Genomic DNA, 19,419 nt, shown 5'->3' with positions numbered 1-19,419 from the left:
GATGAGGAAAGTGGTATTTCAAAGATTAGAGATCTCCCCGGTTGAACGAGGAATGGGTGAGAATGAAAGAGAACATTTAGAAAGCTACTATAATGGTGTAGGCGTGAGGTAACAGTAGATAGGATAGATAGAACAGGCAGATTCAACAACAAGTTCTTTCCTTGAAAGAAGGAACAACGGGACTAGGTGACTAAATAAAGAAGCAGCGAGAACCAAAGAGGAGTCTGAGGTTCAAGCTGTTTGGATGACCAGAGTCGCAGAAGTTGAGACCTGCAAGGGCTCCAGTTGGACTCCCTCTTAAGAAAACTGGTTGCTTAAAATCTCAGAACTAGTTCTCTGCAGAGTTAGCAGCAGAATGCCCAGTGCTATTATGAGATTTACCAAGCAGTATATGCCTAAGCGTTAATGACATATAAATCAATTTCAGAATAACTATTAAATGATGAGAGCACCAGACCAGAATGTACTGTCATATAACCACAAGACTGAAAAGTCATGTAGCCACATGAATAGTTCATGTGTAAAGTCAAATATTCTATATCTCTGCTATAAACAGAAACTTTAGGCCGTTAGCCTAAATTATAAATTACAGTGTTGTTATTAAACTCTGGTGGCCCACTGATGAATAACTGATTGCTTAAGAAATTAATAAATTTTATCAATTGTGATTTTTGGATTAAAGAATCTGGAGGTTTAAATAATAGGAAAAACATGCTCCCCAGAGAGGCTACAGTGTTTAATGGAATGAGAACTGATCAGAGCATCAAGAATATGATTCTTCAGTACTTACAGAAAGCCCACTCATAATTCCATTTGTTTGTCTCTTCAGTCATAATATGAAGGCTGCAGGGCTTAAAACAATAAAAACTGCAACTTTATTACTGATTTCCTCTTAGACATTGTGAACTCAGGGTCTACTAGCAGGACCTCTGTTCAAAGAATAGACAAAAGTACAGATGTACCATTCCATTTTTCTTTCGCGTGACCAAAAACTCAGTCATTTACCCTCCTAATGGAACTCTCTCACTTGCCTCAATGCACTTCTACTAATGCTTTTACACAATTAAAATATATGCTTTGCTATTCCCAGGTCTAAAACCTTTATAACTCTGAATAGGTCTTAGTCTTTCTACACTTTAATGTTTATGTCTTGGAAGTAGGTATATGGAAAAACAAACTTTCTTCAAGATAACTTAAAAGTAATATAACAATTTTGTAAACTATGATTTATCTAGAATTTGACCCTGAAAAGGATAATCATAATTTTTTTAAACTCCTATCCTTAGACAACCTTGTGGAGCAGATCTACTAGACCCATTGCTTTCCATCCTCTGGATTAGTCATGGATTTTTTAAATTTTAATTTAATTTTTTAAAATTTATTTCTGAGAGAGAGACAGCATGAGCAGGGGAGGGTCAGAGAGAGAGAGAGAGAGACAGAATCTGAAGCAGGCTCCAGTCTCTGAGCCAGCTGTCAGCACAGAGCCCGGCGTGATGCTCTAACCCACGAACCGTGAGATCATGACCGGAGCTGAAGTCAGATGCTTAACCGACTAAGCCACCCAGGCGCCCCCAGTCATGGATTTTTTTTTTAATTAAAATTAAAAAATAACATTAGTTTTATGAATTAATGCTAAACAAATAAAACGTTGGTCCACCTCTTCTACCACCTTTTTGAAGCTAAAGGAATGAACAGTGAAAATACTCACTTCTACTGGACATAATTTGGGGGTATAGTCAGAGGGTGTGGGAAACAGGCCCAAGTGTGGAATAATCTGGGTGTTTCTGCTCTTCTGGAAATGAATGTGAGACACAGGAAGGGGGTGGGGAGCATAGAGGTCTACTGGGATAAGACATCAGGAATATGGAAAGGAACCCCACCTCCTCCCAGAACTCCCTCCCCTATGCTTGTGAATTTTTAAAAATCATGAATCCAGAGAGTAAAAATATATTTTAAATTCTATCAAGGCATCACCAAGTCAGCTTAATGGCTGCTTATTGGAGAGGCATGGTGGAAGACCCTCTAAAGAGGAAAACATTTCCATTAAGAAACACCTTTAAAATAAGTTAAATTATATTACTCTCAAATCATTACAAATGCAGGTGGTGATTTCACTGAAACTTAATGTTTCAATGAATCTTTACCAATTAGCCTTTTGTTTTAGTTTGAAATAATTGAAAATTCACAAGAAGTTGCAAAAATAGCAGAGTTCCATGTGTCATTGATCCAAACTTCTGCAACACTATCTTACATGACCATAGTAAGTTATCAGAACCAGAAAAACAGCATATCATTAGTTTTTTAAAGATTTCAAAGTTTATTAATAGTATTTTTAAATGACTTCTGAATATTGGCAAGGGAAGTCTTCCCTTCCCTGCTGGAAGCAGCCTAGTCAGAAAGGTCAAGGAGGGGGTGCTTGGGTGGCTCCTCAGTTAAGCGTCTGACTTTGGCTCCGTTCAAGGTTGTGAGTTCAAGCCCCACATCAGGCTTGCTGCTGTCAGCACAGAACCCACTCTGGATTCTGTCCTCCTCTTTATCCGCCCCTTCCCATCTCTATTTCTCTTAAAAATAAATAAACATTTAAAAAAAGTCAAGGGCAGAGAGTTAAGTGCTTTAGACAGAAAGTGAATTATACTCTCTTGGAGTAGTATCTCTTAACCCTGTAGAGGATAGGCAAAATCCAAACACTGGCTGAACCCACCCTAAATTAATTCCATCAACCTCTGTAGGTAAGGCTCAAGCATCAATATGTTTTCAAAAGTCATCTCGTAAGATCCTAATCTGCAGCCAGGGTTCAGAAGTACTCATGTAAGGACTTACTAAATAAAACCGACTTAATGCTTTTTTAAAGATGAGATTTCTGGCTATGTTTTGTTTTAATGACATCACTTACAAATACTGAAATGTATTCAAACTTCCTTTCCTCTAAAGACCTAAGTTTCAATACACTTTTCACAATTAAACCCGAGCTATGTAATAGAAAGCTAATGGGATCTCTCATCCCTAGCCAACCATGTCAGAGGTTCAGTGTGGGATAAAAACATAGTAGGAATAAACCAAGATCTACTCATTTACTCCCACCTCCAGACTCCAGTAGTTCCTATCGTTATCACTGTTTTTACTTCAAATGTGAGGAAATTTGGGGGAATTGCTAGCTAAAATCCCAGAGACAAAAAACGCAAATGAGATTTCTTTTTCCCATTCTGCCTAACTGTAGTAACCAACATGGCTACATTGACCTCTGCACATAATCAAATTATCTCTGTAAAGTTCTGCCCTATTTTTGGAAACTAGGGATTTTCCGGATTACGGGGGCCCTGTCACTGGCTCAGGCCAGAGTTTCAGATGCGAACAGGCGAAAGTAGCCGCTCTCCTGGTCGTAACGGGGAATTACATATTAATCGGAGAGCTTTTGGGGGGGAACCAATGTAGTTCACATTTGTGTTTTCTAAAAATTCTGCAAGGCAGCCCTCTCCAAATTCCCTGCGGATCACTTTAAATTACAAATTAGTCCGCATACCACATCACAGAAACCGCTCCTACCCGCCAATGAGGGCGAAGGTCGGTCCTAAACTCCGGGTTTGTACAGGCTGCGCCGCGCAAATGCTAAAAGTTAGGAGGGAGACAGAAGGAAGCAGAGAGACGCAAGTCCTTGACAAATTACCGAAATCGCGCAGAGATTATAGCAAAATTTACCCAACTCTAACTTGGAGATAAAGCTCCCTTACTATTCTCGTGGCTGATAAAATTAAAAACGCGGCGACTAAAACCCGTTTTAGCCAGAGACGACCTCCTGGACCACTCCGGGTCATCAGGTGACAAGGAAGGAACTCCTGCCTGCGGGCGCGCCTCCTGAGGCGGCGCAGGCCTAGGCGAAGCCTGAAGGGACTAGTTGGCGCGCACCAGCCGGGCGCGGTGACGTCAGGGCGGAAGCGCACGCTGCGTGAAGCGGCCCAGAATCCGGCGGTCACGGGAATATCCGTCGCGCCGAGGACGCTGGTTAGTCTCGCTCCGGGTTCCGGCTGCGTTGGGCGTGCGTGCATCTCGCTGAGGCTATGGCGTCCGGGCCTCACCCGACCGCGACCGCTGCCGCCACCGCCTCGTCGGCCGCCCCGAGCGCGGGCGGCTCTAGCTCCGGGACCACGACGACGACGACGACGACAGGAGGGATCCTGATCGGCGACCGCCTTTACTCGGAAGTTTCGCTCACCATCGACCACTCGCTGATTCCGGAGGAGCGGCTCTCCCCTACCCCGTCTATGCAGGACGGGCTCGACCTGCCCAGCGAGACCGACTTGCGCATCCTGGGCTGCGAGCTCATCCAAGCCGCCGGCATTCTCCTCCGGTTGCCGCAGGTCAGTGCTTCGGCCCCGGCCCGGCCGAGCGCGCTTCTCCCCGCTGTCTCTTCCGCTGCATCCCGATACCCGTGTGTCTCGGCAGGGTGGGGATGCCTCCTCGGGCTCTCCAGCCACGGGTCCCAGCCGGATCGCCGGCCTGTCGGGGGCGGGAGGGCGCCGAGGCGAAGGGAGGACCCGGCAGCTTGCAGTTCGCGGCGGGAGGGGGAGGGGGAGGGAGCGGCGGCACAAAATGGCGGCGGCGCCTGGTGCGGGCCCGCCTGACCCCTGCGCTTCCGTTCTTCTCTCTTGTCTGCAGGTGGCGATGGCAACGGGGCAGGTGTTGTTTCATCGTTTTTTCTACTCCAAGTCTTTCGTCAAACACAGTTTCGAGGTAAGCACTGCGGGGGCGGGTGAAAAGGGATTTCTTCATCCGGAAACGGGGGGGGGGTAGTGTCTCCACCCAGCTTTGCTAAAAAGGGAGTGGTTGGTTTAGGCCTTTGTACCTAGTTCTCACCCACCGAGACGTAGACTTTTGTAATGTGTTTTAAAACTATAAAGCTTATCTTGAACCCAGGTGCTCTCTTACCCAAAACCAGAATTTCAAGCAAGTTCAATTAAGATTAGTTAAGCATAAAATAGAAGCATAGTACTAGTCTATCTGGTAAGCCTCTCGCGTACAAATGTCCATCGTACTCTTTATTTCACCAAAAGTTGTCCCCGTTGTGTCCTGAAATTTCTTCCATCAGAAGTAGCTGGTTAGACTTTGAAAGGGGCACTTTTTCCTAACCATTTGATAGTGTTGTAATAACTTTTTATTGGATTATGGGTTGTTTCAGATTGTTGCCATGGCTTGTATTAATCTTGCATCAAAAATTGAAGAAGCACCTAGAAGAATAAGAGATGTGATTAATGTATTTCACCACCTACGCCAGTTAAGAGGAAAAAGGTAAGATTGGCATTATTGAACACTTTCTTGTTGGCTACTGTATTGTGCACCAATCATCAAATCAAAACATTCTTTCCTCTCAAAACTGATGCAAAGGAAAACCAGCTTTAATTTAGGTGTTAAAATTCACATAGGAGCTAACTAATACTTAATTTGGAAAAAAAAACCCAATTAACCAGCTATCTAAAGTTTGTAGAGGCAGTTGCATTTATGGACAATCCTAACAGTGCTGTGAAGCCAGTCCTGTGGTTTAAGATTAAACAAGAAAGGGAATACGTTTGGCTCAAGTGTGAGTGTATTCTGTAAGTTATTTTCCTCCCTCCCCTCTTGGAAGACTGAAGGCTGGAAGTGTAAACACTGCAGTTCAAGTTAATATTGTGGCAAAGTTTTGTGTAGATCATGTTTTTCTACTCGAAGTCCCAGTTAATTCTTTATCAATTGAGGTTGGCTTCTGTTAGAATACTTCTCAACATTGAACTACGATATATCGCATAATACCGGATCTGAAAGGACTGCAGGATAAAGGTTGAAGTTTGAAGTCAAAGGGATTACACAGGTATTTTGTTTTGGTCAGATACAGTATCAGTGAGTGGGGTAGAGAAATAACTACTGGGTTACCTTTAGATAAGGACCATTTTATTTGATCTTGTAAGAAGAATATAGAAACCAAATAGTGTCTTGCAGATTTTGTGGCTACATGACAACATTTTGTGTGGACCTATGTGTTCATGTGCGGCAGTGCCAAAAAGTTTTAGTTGCAGGCTTTCTGCATCTAGAGGTGACTTCTAGTATATCCTGCAAACGGTTATACTGGGCGTAGATTAGTTCTTGTGTTCACTTCTTAAGAAATTGCGGTGATGTTAGATAAACTTGTACTGAGTTTGAAAGGAAGTTAGTTTTAAAAGGATTTTAAGTTGTTTGGGGCTGGGTGTCAGTGCCAAATTAGTATCCTACATGAATGGTCTTTATAGGCTGAATCTGTAAGTTGTCAGTAATGGAACTATCCAGAGACAAATAGTAAAGTAACCTTTAGTTAGAAAGTCTGAGACATTGCTACCCAGATAGTTTTCACAGCATTTTTTCAGTTTTCTTACATTCTTTTTTCTGCCATCTTTTCTCATTTACCCTAACCATGTCCAGGGATAGACTAATACTTTATTTTAAAACATCCTTTAGCTTCTTGGTGAGGAATCCCTGGATATTGGGAAGATTTTTCAAATTGGTATTTTGTGTGGTCTGAGCTAAAATTTGTTTTTAGATATTTAGCAGATTCTTCAGGGTGTTTAAAACAAATGACAGTAATTAAAACACTTTTTATCCTTAGAGGATTCTGTGTTTGCCTAAAAAGGAGTTTTCTGTTTGTATTTGAACCATTGAGCCAACTATTGTATTGTCACTTAACAATGATTATCTACTTTGAACTTTTTCTGTGAGACTTAAAGTATTCTTCCTTGCTGTCAGAGTAGGTCTTCTTAACTATACAAACCTTGGAATTTAAAACATCTCACCTGACTGACTGTGTCTGACTGACCAATAATTTGGTCATTATTACAGAGAAATTTGTCTCAATCTTACAAGTCTGATTATAGCATGACATTTAAAAGGAGTTGTTAATTGCATGGAAGCCTTTTTTTTTAAAGCAGGATGTAAAAGTGTTTCTATGCATATTACAAGTTTACTCAGACACGTAACTTGTATATGTTATTAACTTCAACTCTTTTTTCCCTTGCAACCGACTATACAGCGACCAGCTACATTTACCAAAGCCTGGGTGATGTGGAGTGGTACATAGAGATGAAGCTGTCGTCATGGCAACAGTGAGTGAAGTATCGAAAATCCCCAAGGAGAAGCCAGTGCTCTGAGAATAGGTCACTGGAATCGGGGACTAACAGGTTGGCCACTGGTGAACCATTTAGAAAAACTCCTGTTTCTTGTTATAAGCTTTTGTCTTTGCTGTCCAAGTTATTAGAAACTATAGCTTGGTGTATTTTTATCTAGAATAATGCCATTAGAAAGCACTATCACTATTCTACTTTTTAGTTAAATAGTGTATCACTTTAATGATGCTGTTTTAGTCTGGGTTATGCATAGCTTTAAGTTGTAGTCTCATCTTGGTAATGACAGGAGGAATCATTTTTGTAGCCTTAAGGTCACTGGGGACACATTAGAATCACCAGAGGAGCTCTTAGAAAGTATCAATGCCCAAGCCCTCTGCTGGATTTCTCTCCTCCCCCACCCCCCTCAATTTTTCTGTGGTTTCATAATTGCCATCTAAGCTCAGAATAAATGGCTGAATTGAAGGAGAAAATTGCCTTTTCATTTCATTGATTTCCAGTTCTCCTTTGTTTTTGAGATGCAGCATATTTCCAGACAATTCAGCATTTTCTGTAAATTTAAGGAGCCCACATGTATACCCGAAGGCTTGCCTAAAGACAGATCTTCAGAGTGATGCAACCATTCATTGGTGAATATAGTGTATTTTCAGCAGGTATATAGATTATAGATAAGAGTAAGTGATCTTGTCATTTAGTCCAGCCTCCTTAAGTGTATGTTAGTGGCTCTAAAGGTAGTGGTCTTCAGTTGGCTTAAACACTGCTAGAGGAGGAATATTCCCTTGGCATTACACATTTCTGTATATTGAACAGTCTGGCTCCTTATAAACTGAATCTCCTTTTAGCGTAGTAAGAACTAAGTCCAAATTTTCTGTCCTTGTACCACATTAGTGAGACTAACCATGTTTAGATCTCCTATTCCAAATTTTTTTCTGTGTAAGTTGTATTTCAACTAAATCATACTAAAGGAAAAATTTTTACTCTAAAAGATGACTGAAAGTGACCCAAGCCCAAGATTTCCTATTAAGACTAAAATTTGAAAACTGTTCTTTTCATGTAAATTTGAAAAGTCTGATAAAAAAAAAAAAAGCAGGGGAGATAGAGTTAGGTTTTAGTTAAGTTTTTTTTTTAAAGCAATTTAAGAATATCACCTCCTGAAACTTACTGGAAAGGAAAGCTTATCTAACTGAAGATGAAGAAATCCTAGCAAGCGTCAATTCAGTTTCATGTGCTTGCTGCTATAGACAGTACTAATTGATTTGATACATTGTTAATTTAAGTAAGGAAACCACCTGCTTGGACTGTTTCCTTTAACCTTTTCTTACTGCTGACTTATTGGGACATATTTTTCTATTTCTGATACAAATTCTGATACAAAATAATTCTTTTAAGGTAGTTGTATATGACATGCTGGAGCCTTTCTTGATTTAAAACCAATTAACAAAATGAAAGTATCTGATTGTATACCTACAAAGTTAACTTTGAAAACTATCAAGAGAAACCCTAAGCAAGAAGTTGAGTATATAGTTGGATTACAGTAAATAATGGGTTTGTTTTCCTTAATTGGTTTTGGTGTTGTTGGGACTTTGACACACAAAAAAAGGGAAAGTAAAGGTTGTGGCAGAATAGATCAAAAGTAACAATTCATTAAATGAATTCATTTAATTCAACTAATGAGTAAATCTGATCTTGGGATCAGATAGTAGCCATTATTGAGATGAGTGTTTAGTTGATTAATTGCAGGAAAAATGAATTTTAACACAATTTGAAGGCTACTGTTAAAGCAAGCTTAGTAAGAGGTTTAGATGAGTTTGCTGTAGATGAGTTTGATAACATAAAATAGGGGGAACTGAGACAAATCTACTTATAAATTTATTTTTAGGATTTTAATGGTGCAGTTTATGGTCTGAACTGTAGGGGGAAAGTGGTAAGCAACTATAATTAATACAGGGGATAGTCTACCTCCTGATACATGTTGAAGGAGGGCCATCAGATAACTGTTTAGGAGTCTGAGGTGTGGATTTGACTTTTTTCCAAAATCCTTGTAATAGTGATAAAACCTGAAAAATTACAAACCTTAAGATTTTTGGGTTACACTTTCATGTGTACATTGATTGCTCTGAAGTTAATTTTTTCCCTGAATAGCAATTAACTTGTAGCCTATTGTCCTGATAAAATAGATTCATTATTTTTATGTTAGAAATCCATCCCCTGTCCAGGTGGTGGCCTCATTCCTCACACTTCTCATAGTTTTAATAGGAATTGAATGGAGTGAGGGCCATTTTCAGCATTGTTAATTTAAGCAAGCTAGTTTCCGTCTTGTCAGATTTGCCAAATTTTTATTTAGTGTAATTTAATAAAAATCATATAGTATAAAATAATTTGAAATAGTCTAATAAGCATTCTAGTTGCTATAATTTTAGATGGGATGAAGGAAGGAAAATAAAATGAAAGAAGATATTTAGATAATATGTCACTTCAGGGCTAGTTAATGTAGCTCATTTTGGATTGTTTTCTAACATTCAAGTGGATGTATTTAAAATATAAGCTTACATTTTTCTGGATTTGGTATACATGATAAAATGAGTTGTGAGTTGTCATATTCAGAATGACCATCTTTTAAAACCAGATGTTTTCTGCCCAGGGCAAAAACTCTTGAATATTTTGGCTGAAAATGAATGCAGTGTGGGGAAAATTTTTTAAATGTTCTCCCTATATATATATACACACACACACACACACACACACACACCATATAATCATGTCTTAATGAAAATGTATTTCTTGTTGGATCTAAAAACATCAAATGAAGGACGGTGGGAAATGAAAGTCTACAAGTCCTCCTTAGTAAGAAACCAGTTTTGAATTTAAGACTTAAGTCAGATCGTCTTTAATTGAATATGCTATTTCCTAAGCATTGAACCACTGATACATAGTTTTCTGCATTGTAACGTCTGGCATATAGACCTTGAGTGTTCTGATTCCCTCATTATGGTCTTCCCTTTTTTACATTGCATCCTAAAGAGTATTGCCTAGTAACTACAACTCAAACCAAATTTTAGCCTGGTTTTTATTGATTGCTTCTAGTTTTGAACAGAGGTGGATTCTTAGAACAGTCTGTTTAGGCAAATTGTCCATTTAGGGGAATCTGGATTAGCTACCTACCATTTTCCCTGCCTTTTTACTTTGGCCATAAATTAGCCAAGAGTTGATAGTTTAGAAAATGAATTAAATCATTATAATCTTATGAAGTCTTTATAGCAAATATTTTCAAGAGCATATTGGTTCTGTCATTGGAAAAAGTCTGTGGAGACTAATGAGGTTTGTGATGATAAATCAAGCAATCATTTAAGTTCATCTGTCTACACACACACACCTAAAATATCATGAAAAAACAACAAAGGGTACATATAAGTATTAGAATGAATTTTCCACTACAGGATTGAGTTAGTTTCTATAGAAACTTAGTTTAGAAAGTGTATGTTTAATTAGCATAACTTGGACAGCACAAGATTAATGCTTTAACTTGTTAGCAGGAGTTTAAAAAGCTGGTTTCTGTTGCCAATAGTTGGTTGGAAGGGAAAATGGAGATGCCACAAATAAAATTTTTTGGATGTGCAAAACAGTTTTGATTTTATTTCTTACAAACTATAGGACTCCAAGCCCCCTGATCCTTGATCAGAACTACATTAACACCAAAAATCAAGTTATCAAGGCAGAAAGGAGGGTGCTAAAGGAGTTGGGATTTTGTGTTCATGTCAAGCATCCCCATAAGGTGAGTTGTAGAGTGCAGAAATTACATTCGTAAGTATTAGGGTTTTTCTAAAACTGCATCTTATATGAATTTATATAATGGTTATTTTTGAAAGTTAACCTTGGTTTTAAAAAGCATCCTTCAGGTTACTGAAGGAAAATATCAGGAAAATAGGAGTCAAAAAGACTTGGGTTCAAATCTCCACCCTTCATTGTGTGGGCATAGATAAGTTCTTTTTGCCTCTGGTTAACCCAGTTTCCCTACCAAGTAAACAGATTGTGACATACCTTATTCCAAGGACGAGATAATAAACATGTGCAAAAGTTCCTGGAATGCTGTCGCACAGTAAAATGTTCAAAGCATTGTGGCTATTCACTGTTAACTCAAAGTTTATTTTTCCACTGTCTCTTGGCTTATATATGATTCTCATAATAGCACATTGGTTACCCTATGGGTGCTCTGGGGATAGTACCATCTGTGATAGAAATATGTCTTTGCGTCTTTGCCACTGGCTCTTGGACTTGGCAAATATGCCTGTTCCTCAGATTCCACATCTTCAAGATTGTAAAATTGGAATGATTGATAATAAAGGTCCAGGAAGATTTGACCTGAACTGTAATGAAACTATTGTTAGTCTTTATTTATCACACTTTAGTGTGATAAGCTTCACTGGAGAAAGAGTAGTGTTTGAATACTTAACTGTAATATCCACTGTATTACCTAATGTGAGCATATGTATTGTGTAATGTTAAAACCATACAGTCTGTAGGATTTTGGGACATGTAGAATTGTACCCTGGGAAATTAAGTGAAATAGTCTCTTAACCACAGTGTCTGTCATAGTAAAGTTAAAGTGTTCATGGAGAAATTAGGTATTGTTTTTAGTTTTCTCATTTTTCCTGTGCAATTTTGGATCATACTTCAAATTTTTATGGGATTTAGGGGCATAATAACCCACACTGACTGTCCTGTGTGTTATAGGTTGGTCTATAATTACCTATGCAGTTGTAGAAGAGATAAAACTCGAACCTAACAGTTCAATACTTTTATTCATTAAACTCTGAAAGAACCACTGATTTGCTAAATTGAATTTTTTTCCCTTGTCCTTCAGATCATTGTTATGTATTTACAAGTTTTAGAATGTGAACGTAATCAAACCCTGGTTCAAACTGCCTGGTAAGTTGCTTTTTTACATTTCTTTCCTAGCCAGGAAAACAGAAGCAGAAATAAAGTAAGTTTCATTTTCCCTTTCCAAAATAATAAGAGGAGTTTGTTTTGGTGCTTTTTGTTTTTTTTGTTTTTTAACCGAAAGGTAAATAATGCTTATTTCTGCTTCCTGTTTTCTTGGCTTGACTAATTGCTTTCAATGGAGAACTCAATTTAACTTTGTTCTTTTTTCTACTCTTTAATTAAAGGGTAGTCCATGATGGTAAGTCATAGAACTCTGCCCTCTGCACTTCAGCCCATGACCTCAGGATGGCCTGATTGGCTGCCCTGCTCTCCAGCCAATCCAGTGCAAGCTCTCATCCGAGATTCACTGAAGTGGTCCATATCCATCTGGCAGCATCTTCTAGTTCTGTCGGGGTGTCAAAAGGATTTGTATATTTGCTTCTAGAAGTAACTATTCAACATGCCTGTGTATATAATGTATACCTGTAACTATCAAAATGAATAGTTCATTTTTGATAGATTTGTTGTCCAGCCGTTATGAATTAAATGATTTTTTTTTTTTTGTTAGGCGTTTGACTTAGATTTCTATTTTTAGTATGTATAGCAATGGATTCTACCAAGGGAAAGTACAACTTGCAGCTTAAAATGGGCACCATTCCCATTCTGGACGAATTCTAGCTGCTGGACTATTGAGGCAATACTAAAAGAAGTACATTTTTAAAAGAGATGTTAATATTACCATAAGTATTGTAGAACTTGGACTTTTGACATGAAGATGTTTGACTTGGAGGGCTAGCTTATTTTAAGATAAAACAAGGAATTTGGTCCAGCTACAACTACTTTCTCAAGACTGTTGATGATGTGCAGGACTTAAGTAATTTTCATGTTCTGGACTTAATGACTGCCATGCTTTTTTAGAACTCAACAAATATTAGTAATATTAGATAAGTAATTGCTTTTATAAAATGCATGACATTTTTAATATATGCTCTATAGAACATTTAAGCAGTTTTCATGGGTAAGGGTTTTTAAGAAATAGTCTAACCTGTTAAAACAATCTGTGAAATTTAATACTTTAGGGATATTGTGGGGAGTGTTTACTAATCAAAAGTCCAGCACTTTATTAATTGAAGTAGTTTATTGCTTTTGTTTGTACTTAGTCATGAAAAAAGGTATGTAAACAAGGCTGTTTTGTATATTTACTGCTCTTCACTTCCCTACTTAGATTTTCTGCAGTAGCTTAGTTTTCTTAATAAAACTTGGTGAGTGCTTACTGAAAATGCCTTTTTACCCCTGTCACAGTATTTTGATTTTTGAAAGAACTTGGTTGACACTGCTTTTCATTGTGGATAAAGGAGAGATGGTCAATAATTAATGGCTTGAAGTACTGTTGGAGTGGTTTATCATTTCTGAAACTAGTTATGTGAAAATTGACTTTCAAAGCATTGCTTTTCATAGAAATAAAAACTATAGAAGTTATATTTGGAATGATGTGAAATTATTTTAGAAGACTTTAGTCATATATAGGAAAGCTGAAGAATGGTTCTAGTGTTAAATTCTTATCTCTTACTGACTTCTGAGTTAAAAATTGTTGTATGCTAGAATATGAGGATATGAATATAAATAAGAGAAGAAAAAAGAATAAAGTAGATTGAGTCTCCAATTTTATGTAAGCCTTGGTAAGGACTGGTTTGTTTATGTACAAAGCTTACGGTTGAAATATTTTTCAGGAATTATATGAATGACAGTCTTCGAACCAATGTATTTGTTCGATTCCAGCCAGAGACTATAGCATGTGCTTGCATCTACCTTGCAGCTAGAGCTCTTCAGGTAGGTGTATATATATATAGCCTGTTGTGTCCTATAGGGTAAATCACAAGAATTAGCAGTTCTAATAAAAACTGAAATTTGTCCTAAACCATTCTGTTTTTATCGTTCAGATTCCATTACCAACTCGTCCCCATTGGTTTCTTCTTTTTGGTACTACAGAAGAGGAGATACAGGAAATTTGCATAGAAACGCTTAGGCTTTATACCAGAAAAAAGGTAGCTGTTAACTCATGTTTGTGTTAATACTTTTTAAATGCTAAGAATCTAAACTACTATAAGGGAGAAATACTAATTTCATTTTCTTCCATCAGCCAAATTATGAATTGTTGGAAAAAGAAGTAGAAAAAAGAAAAGTAGCCTTACAAGAAGCCAAATTAAAAGCAAAGGGATTGAATCCTGATGGAACTCCAGCCCTTTCAACCCTTGGTGGATTTTCCCCAGCCTCTAAACCATGTAAGATACATTCAGAATTGAAATTATTTGGGCACTGAAGGTATACAGTTATTATAAAGCTTTAGCATATAACAGTGGCATAGAAACAATGATGTTAGGAAGCAAGAAGCTGTTACCGTTTTCTCTCAGGATAGTCAACTCAAAACAAATACTTGAAAGCATGGTACACTGGAGTTTCATTTAGAAACAACTTATTGGTCCTCTGTTAAATCCAATAGATAACATGACTTTGTTTTGCTGTTTTTAAGCATCACCAAGAGAAGTGAAAGCTGAAGAGAAGTCCCCAATCTCTGTTAATGTGAAGACAGTCAAGAAAGAACCTGAGGACAGACAACAGGCTTCCAAGAGCCCTTATAATGGGTGAGTATGTTTGAGTTAGAAAACTGGTCTAAAGAGTCTTTTATGTGTTTAATTTCTAACACATTAAAACATGTTATCTAAAATAATGGTTTTTTTTTTTTTAAGTGTAAGAAAAGACAGCAAGAGAAGTAGAAATAGCAGGAGTGCAAGTCGATCAAGGTCAAGAACACGATCACGTTCTAGATCACATACTCCAAGAAGACAGTAAGTAAAGGTTCTCATAGAGAAAGCAGTCTTATGTGGAGTAAGGTTGCTGATTTTTAAGAAAATTGAACATAGATGTTTTCACAGTTAGGCTAGATTTAGTCATCTAACATGAGCTAAATTATGAGAAGTGGGTTTGGAAATATGCCCTGGCTATATGTGGCTTTTTTTTGTTTTGTGGTAGTGCAGCTTAAGAACAGTTTATTCTGGTTTTGCTTGTTTTTTGGAGAAGTGTAGGGGCTGGCTACAAAGTGCTATTATGGAAGGCTATAGCACTAAGGCTAATATCCTGCTTATAATGTGAAAACAGTCTTTGTTAAAGTTCAGTTCAAAAATATTATATTATTAACTGTTAATTAACCAATAATCAAGTTGACCAGAGCCAAAGAATTCTCCCTAGCTTTGTAATTAAAATGCTAGCTGCTTGTGTCTGTTCAGTGGCTCTTTTGAACATGTGTGAGATACTTCATAAAAAGCATAACTATCTAGGACACTTCATAAAAATTATTAATTACCCTTTTCTTTGGAATATAGATCTATGGTACATTTAAGATTTGTCTAATATAGGCTGGAGGGGAGCCGGTGAAGTGGGTAAATTCGATGAAAGTTTTCTGCCTGGCCTGTACTGCTACAGGTCAATAATTTTATTTTATACCTGTTAAAAGCACCACTAAAACATTTGTTCCCAGCAAAAACTGAATCTAAACCTCAAATTTTTATTATCTAAGTTATAATAATAGGCGGAGCCGATCTGGAACATACAGCTCAAGATCAAGAAGCAGGTCCCGCAGTCACAGTGAAAGCCCAAGACGGCATCATAATCATGGTTCTCCTCACCTTAAGGCCAAGCATACAAGAGAGGATTTAAAGAGTTCAAATAGACACGGTCATAAGAGGAAAAAATCTCGTTCTCGATCTCAGAGCAAGTCTCGGGATCACTCAGATGCTGCCAAGAAACACAGGCATGAAAGGGGACATCATAGAGACAGGCGTGAAAGATCTCGCTCCTTTGAGAGGTCCCATAAAGGCAAGCACCATGGTGGCAGTCGCTCAGGACATGGCAGGCACAGGCGCTGACTTTCTTCCTTTGAGCCTGCATCAGTTCCTGGTTTTGCCTATCTACAGTGTGATGTATGGACTCATAATCAAAACATTAAAAGGATATTGATTAGGATTTGATTTCTTAAAGCTCTCTAGGTCTCTAGAAACACTGAGGACATTTTCTTTTGGAAAAAAAAAAACATTTTTGTGTTTTTTTTTCTTTTTTTTTTTTGGTTAATTTTTTTTTTTTTTTTTTGCACATTAAAATGCCCTAGCAGTATCTAATTGAAAACCATGGTCAGGTTCAATTGTACTTATAGTTGTGTATTGTTTATTGCTATAAGAACTGGAAGTGAGTTCTGTAAAAATGTATCTTATTTTTATACAGATAAAAATTGCAGACACTGTCTATTTAAGTGGTTATTTGTTTAAATGATGGTGAATACTTTCTTAACACTGGTTTGTCTGCATGTGTAAAGATTTTTACAAGGAAATAAAATACAAATCTTGTTTTTCTAAACTGCTTCAAAGAACTTATTTAAATAAATTATTAAACAGAGCAAAATTTTAATAGTAAAGTGCCTGTACTGATTTTCTGACAAAACCTTTTCTCCATTAGCTATATAGATTCTTAAATGCAGTTGTTACCTGCATTGAGAGCTATTCTAAAAGTCTTTGCTTTATATATGGAAAAAACAAGTGGGAGTTGTGCAACAAGATAACATTAAATGTTACATTGTAGCACTAAACCAGTCTTCAAACTGAAACCTATTTGCACATATATAGTACTTAAAAATGAGCTTTATGGTACATTTAAGTGAGCTACCCTCTAGAACAAATCAAAACTTTGAACGTAATGGTAAATCAGACCCAACTACTGAATATTAAAGGCTTTCTTTAATTTAGAAAATAGCAAAGATTTTTATTTACGCTAGGAGGATTGAGTAATAAAATGAGGACCAGCAGACATGGCTAGCTGATAAAGGTAAAATCTGACCATAAAGTAAATGGAGTTTTTTTTAAAAAGCCAGAAGTCCTATGTCAAAATAAACAGCTTTTTAAGTTACTCACACTGACAGTTATTTGGAAGTGAATTTAGTAATCTTAGAAGGTGATATATGATTTCATTATTTTACAGTTCTAGTAAATTTTCCATTAATTTTAACACACCTTGATAGTTTTGATTGCCTGGCCTCTAGCCCTGATTCCCAAATAATTTTTTTGTTTCAAGAAATTAAATCGACCCACAATGATATGAGGATTTACTGCCACTAAGGATGTTAAAAAACAACAACAAAAACACACAGCCTCTCAAGACGATTCCAAAGACAAACATGTTCACCAGTGGTGAGCACTGGGGTTGAACAAAGTAGAAAGCCAAACAAGGCAACTACCCTGCAGGGGAGAAGAGTCCTCTGGATTTTAAAATGTTGGGTGTGCTACTTAAATGAGTTATATTTCTCAGTTCTAATGAGTGTTCTTTCTCTATTTGATTTTATAATACATAATGCTGAACTATATAACTTAAGAGCCTAAACTATATCTACACAGGAAACCATTTATTGTATTTACAAGACAGGCACTGAAGAAAGGCAGAGGCAAAAGTCAATAAAGGCCCTGTTTTACAAATTAATCTTAAATTCTTACAAGTTTTAAAATTTTTACCTACCTTACCCTTGTTTGGAAAGAATGCCATGGGTGAGGTTTGTGAAGATGGAAGATGGCGGAGAACACCTGCATGTGGGGTGAGAGCTGTATGTTAGAGGTGGCTTTGCGAGGGTGTCTTTTTCCATGCATCCTCATTTTTGCTTTGTACCATTACTAAATCAGTTTTCCAGGTTTTTGTCAAGAAGTTGACCACTTTATGCTGCTCTGAATTTAAAAACTTTTTTTGAAATACACCAATTTTTGAACTTTAAGGGAAGTTACAAATAGACACAGTATAATACCCATCTCTCAGATCCAAAAATAACGATCAATTCATGGCCAGCCTACCTTGTTCATACCTGCAAATTGACCATTCTACTTCCCACCCTTATTTGGAAAAAAATCCCAGACAACTGATTACATCCCCAACTATTTCAGACTAATAGGACTTGAACATAACTAAAGTACTTTTATTAAAAAAAAAAAAAAAACAATGCCTTGCTTACCCATTCAGTGTCTAGATTTTCCTGTTTCTAAGGATTTGTTTTTATAATTGGGATATTCAGGCAAGATTTATCTATTTTATATTGGTTTTTAATCACAGACTCCCATCCTTTTTCCCTTGCAATTTAAAAACATGGGGTCATTTGTCTTATGGAAATTTTCATATTCTGGTTTGCTCATTGTAATCCTGGGGAATCACGACATATTTTCTGCCTCCTGTATTGTAAACTTTGTAAATCTCAAGACTTGGCCAGATTCAGATTTGATAACTTTTTTTTTTTTACTATATGAAATTTGGAAGTCTGGACACTGAGGCTATGTGCCATTCTAAACTGTTACTAGACTGCTGCCTCATCCACTAGGTATTTCTTGAGTTCCCAATTCTTCATCCATTAAGTGCTGTACCTTTGACGACTCTTGTTTATTTCCTGTATATGTTCTTATTATCTTGTGTTTCCCACTATAGCCATAAGCCTTAATACAGATAAGTTGTTAACCATTTGTCCTAATGATCCTCATTCTTAATACAAGTCTTTTCATGTTACGGAATGTTACCATTTGTCCTTTATGATTGTATCTTAACCCTAAAGGAAGACCAGTGAAAGTCTTAATCATCTTCCCACTTTAAAATTGCGATCATCAAAAGGATTACCTTTTTACCAAGGTTTAAACTTTGCTTTATAGCTTTAAATATTGTCAGTGTTACCGTCAGTTATTAACAGCACTATTAATGCCCACAACCTGAAACAAAAGCCGTATTTAAAAATTTAAAGGTAGTGCTCATGAAAGTTTCCAAAACCAAGATAATTTCATAATAATATTCATGGTCCTAATAGCCATTTAACATGGGCTGTAACAGATAACTGTGAAGGCTTTTTTCTTAAAGACCAGATTTTTCCAAGATTCATGTTAAAATCATAGGCATACTGGGAGCCCAGCTTAGCTAGAGAGAATGTGCATGGGGTTTGATAAGGAAAACTATCATCACTTCCCCCCACTGGGAAAATTGGAAGGGGAGCAGTATTCATTGTGTGGGCCCTGATCCCCTCATGTTCCCTAGGGTAGCTATGTGTGTGGATAAAGTCACAGCTTGATGTTGTAACCATCTGAACTTTGTCCATTTCTTGAATGAAAGGAACACTTGACTTGCATGTCATCTCTGAATTCAGGTATTCCCCTACTAAGAGTACTTGGTAAGTTATTTAACCTCTTCTTGGCCCTTGCCCTTATCTCACAGCATTTTGTTACCAGATAGGTATTTAAGCAAATATAAAGGAGTTCTATTTTTAGCCTTTGCAATACAATTTGTATTAGAAAGCATCCAACTATTTAGAAGAGTTTAT

General features: G+C 37.3%; 1 protein-coding gene across 3 annotated transcripts; it reads left to right on the top strand.

The window, feature by feature from the left end:
- The first annotated feature begins 3,966 nt into the window (after positions 1–3,966).
- CCNL1 (cyclin L1) lies at positions 3,967–16,445 on the top strand. 3 transcript variants are annotated; one of them, XM_039236021.1, is made up of 11 exons: positions 3,980–4,355; positions 4,654–4,728; positions 5,174–5,283; positions 10,770–10,890; positions 11,980–12,044; positions 13,769–13,868; positions 13,979–14,083; positions 14,179–14,320; positions 14,569–14,680; positions 14,786–14,884; positions 15,613–16,445. In XM_039236021.1, exons 1-11 carry the CDS (start codon positions 4,056–4,058, stop codon positions 15,959–15,961), a joined length of 1,578 nt encoding a protein of 525 aa, XP_039091952.1. In that variant the 5' UTR covers positions 3,980–4,055; the 3' UTR covers positions 15,962–16,445. The 3 variants fall into 3 exon arrangements, with proteins under 3 accessions (XP_039091954.1, XP_039091953.1, XP_039091952.1); XM_039236023.1 differs by lacking the exons at positions 13,979–14,083; positions 14,179–14,320; positions 14,569–14,680; positions 14,786–14,884; positions 15,613–16,445 and adding an exon at positions 12,284–12,297 and having other exon boundaries at positions 3,967–4,355; positions 13,769–13,861; XM_039236022.1 differs by lacking the exons at positions 13,769–13,868; positions 13,979–14,083; positions 14,179–14,320; ... (1 more) ...; positions 14,786–14,884; positions 15,613–16,445 and adding an exon at positions 12,284–13,170 and having other exon boundaries at positions 3,967–4,355.
- The last annotated feature ends 2,974 nt before the right edge of the window (positions 16,446–19,419 follow it).

Source organism: Hyaena hyaena, unplaced genomic scaffold (assembly GCF_003009895.1).
Source record: "Hyaena hyaena isolate Hyena2069 unplaced genomic scaffold, ASM300989v1 scaffold_105, whole genome shotgun sequence".
Classification (NCBI taxonomy): domain Eukaryota; kingdom Metazoa; phylum Chordata; class Mammalia; order Carnivora; family Hyaenidae; genus Hyaena; species Hyaena hyaena.
The sequence above is the reverse complement of the archived record's forward strand: the minus strand, read 5'-3'. Positions and strand labels throughout refer to the sequence as shown.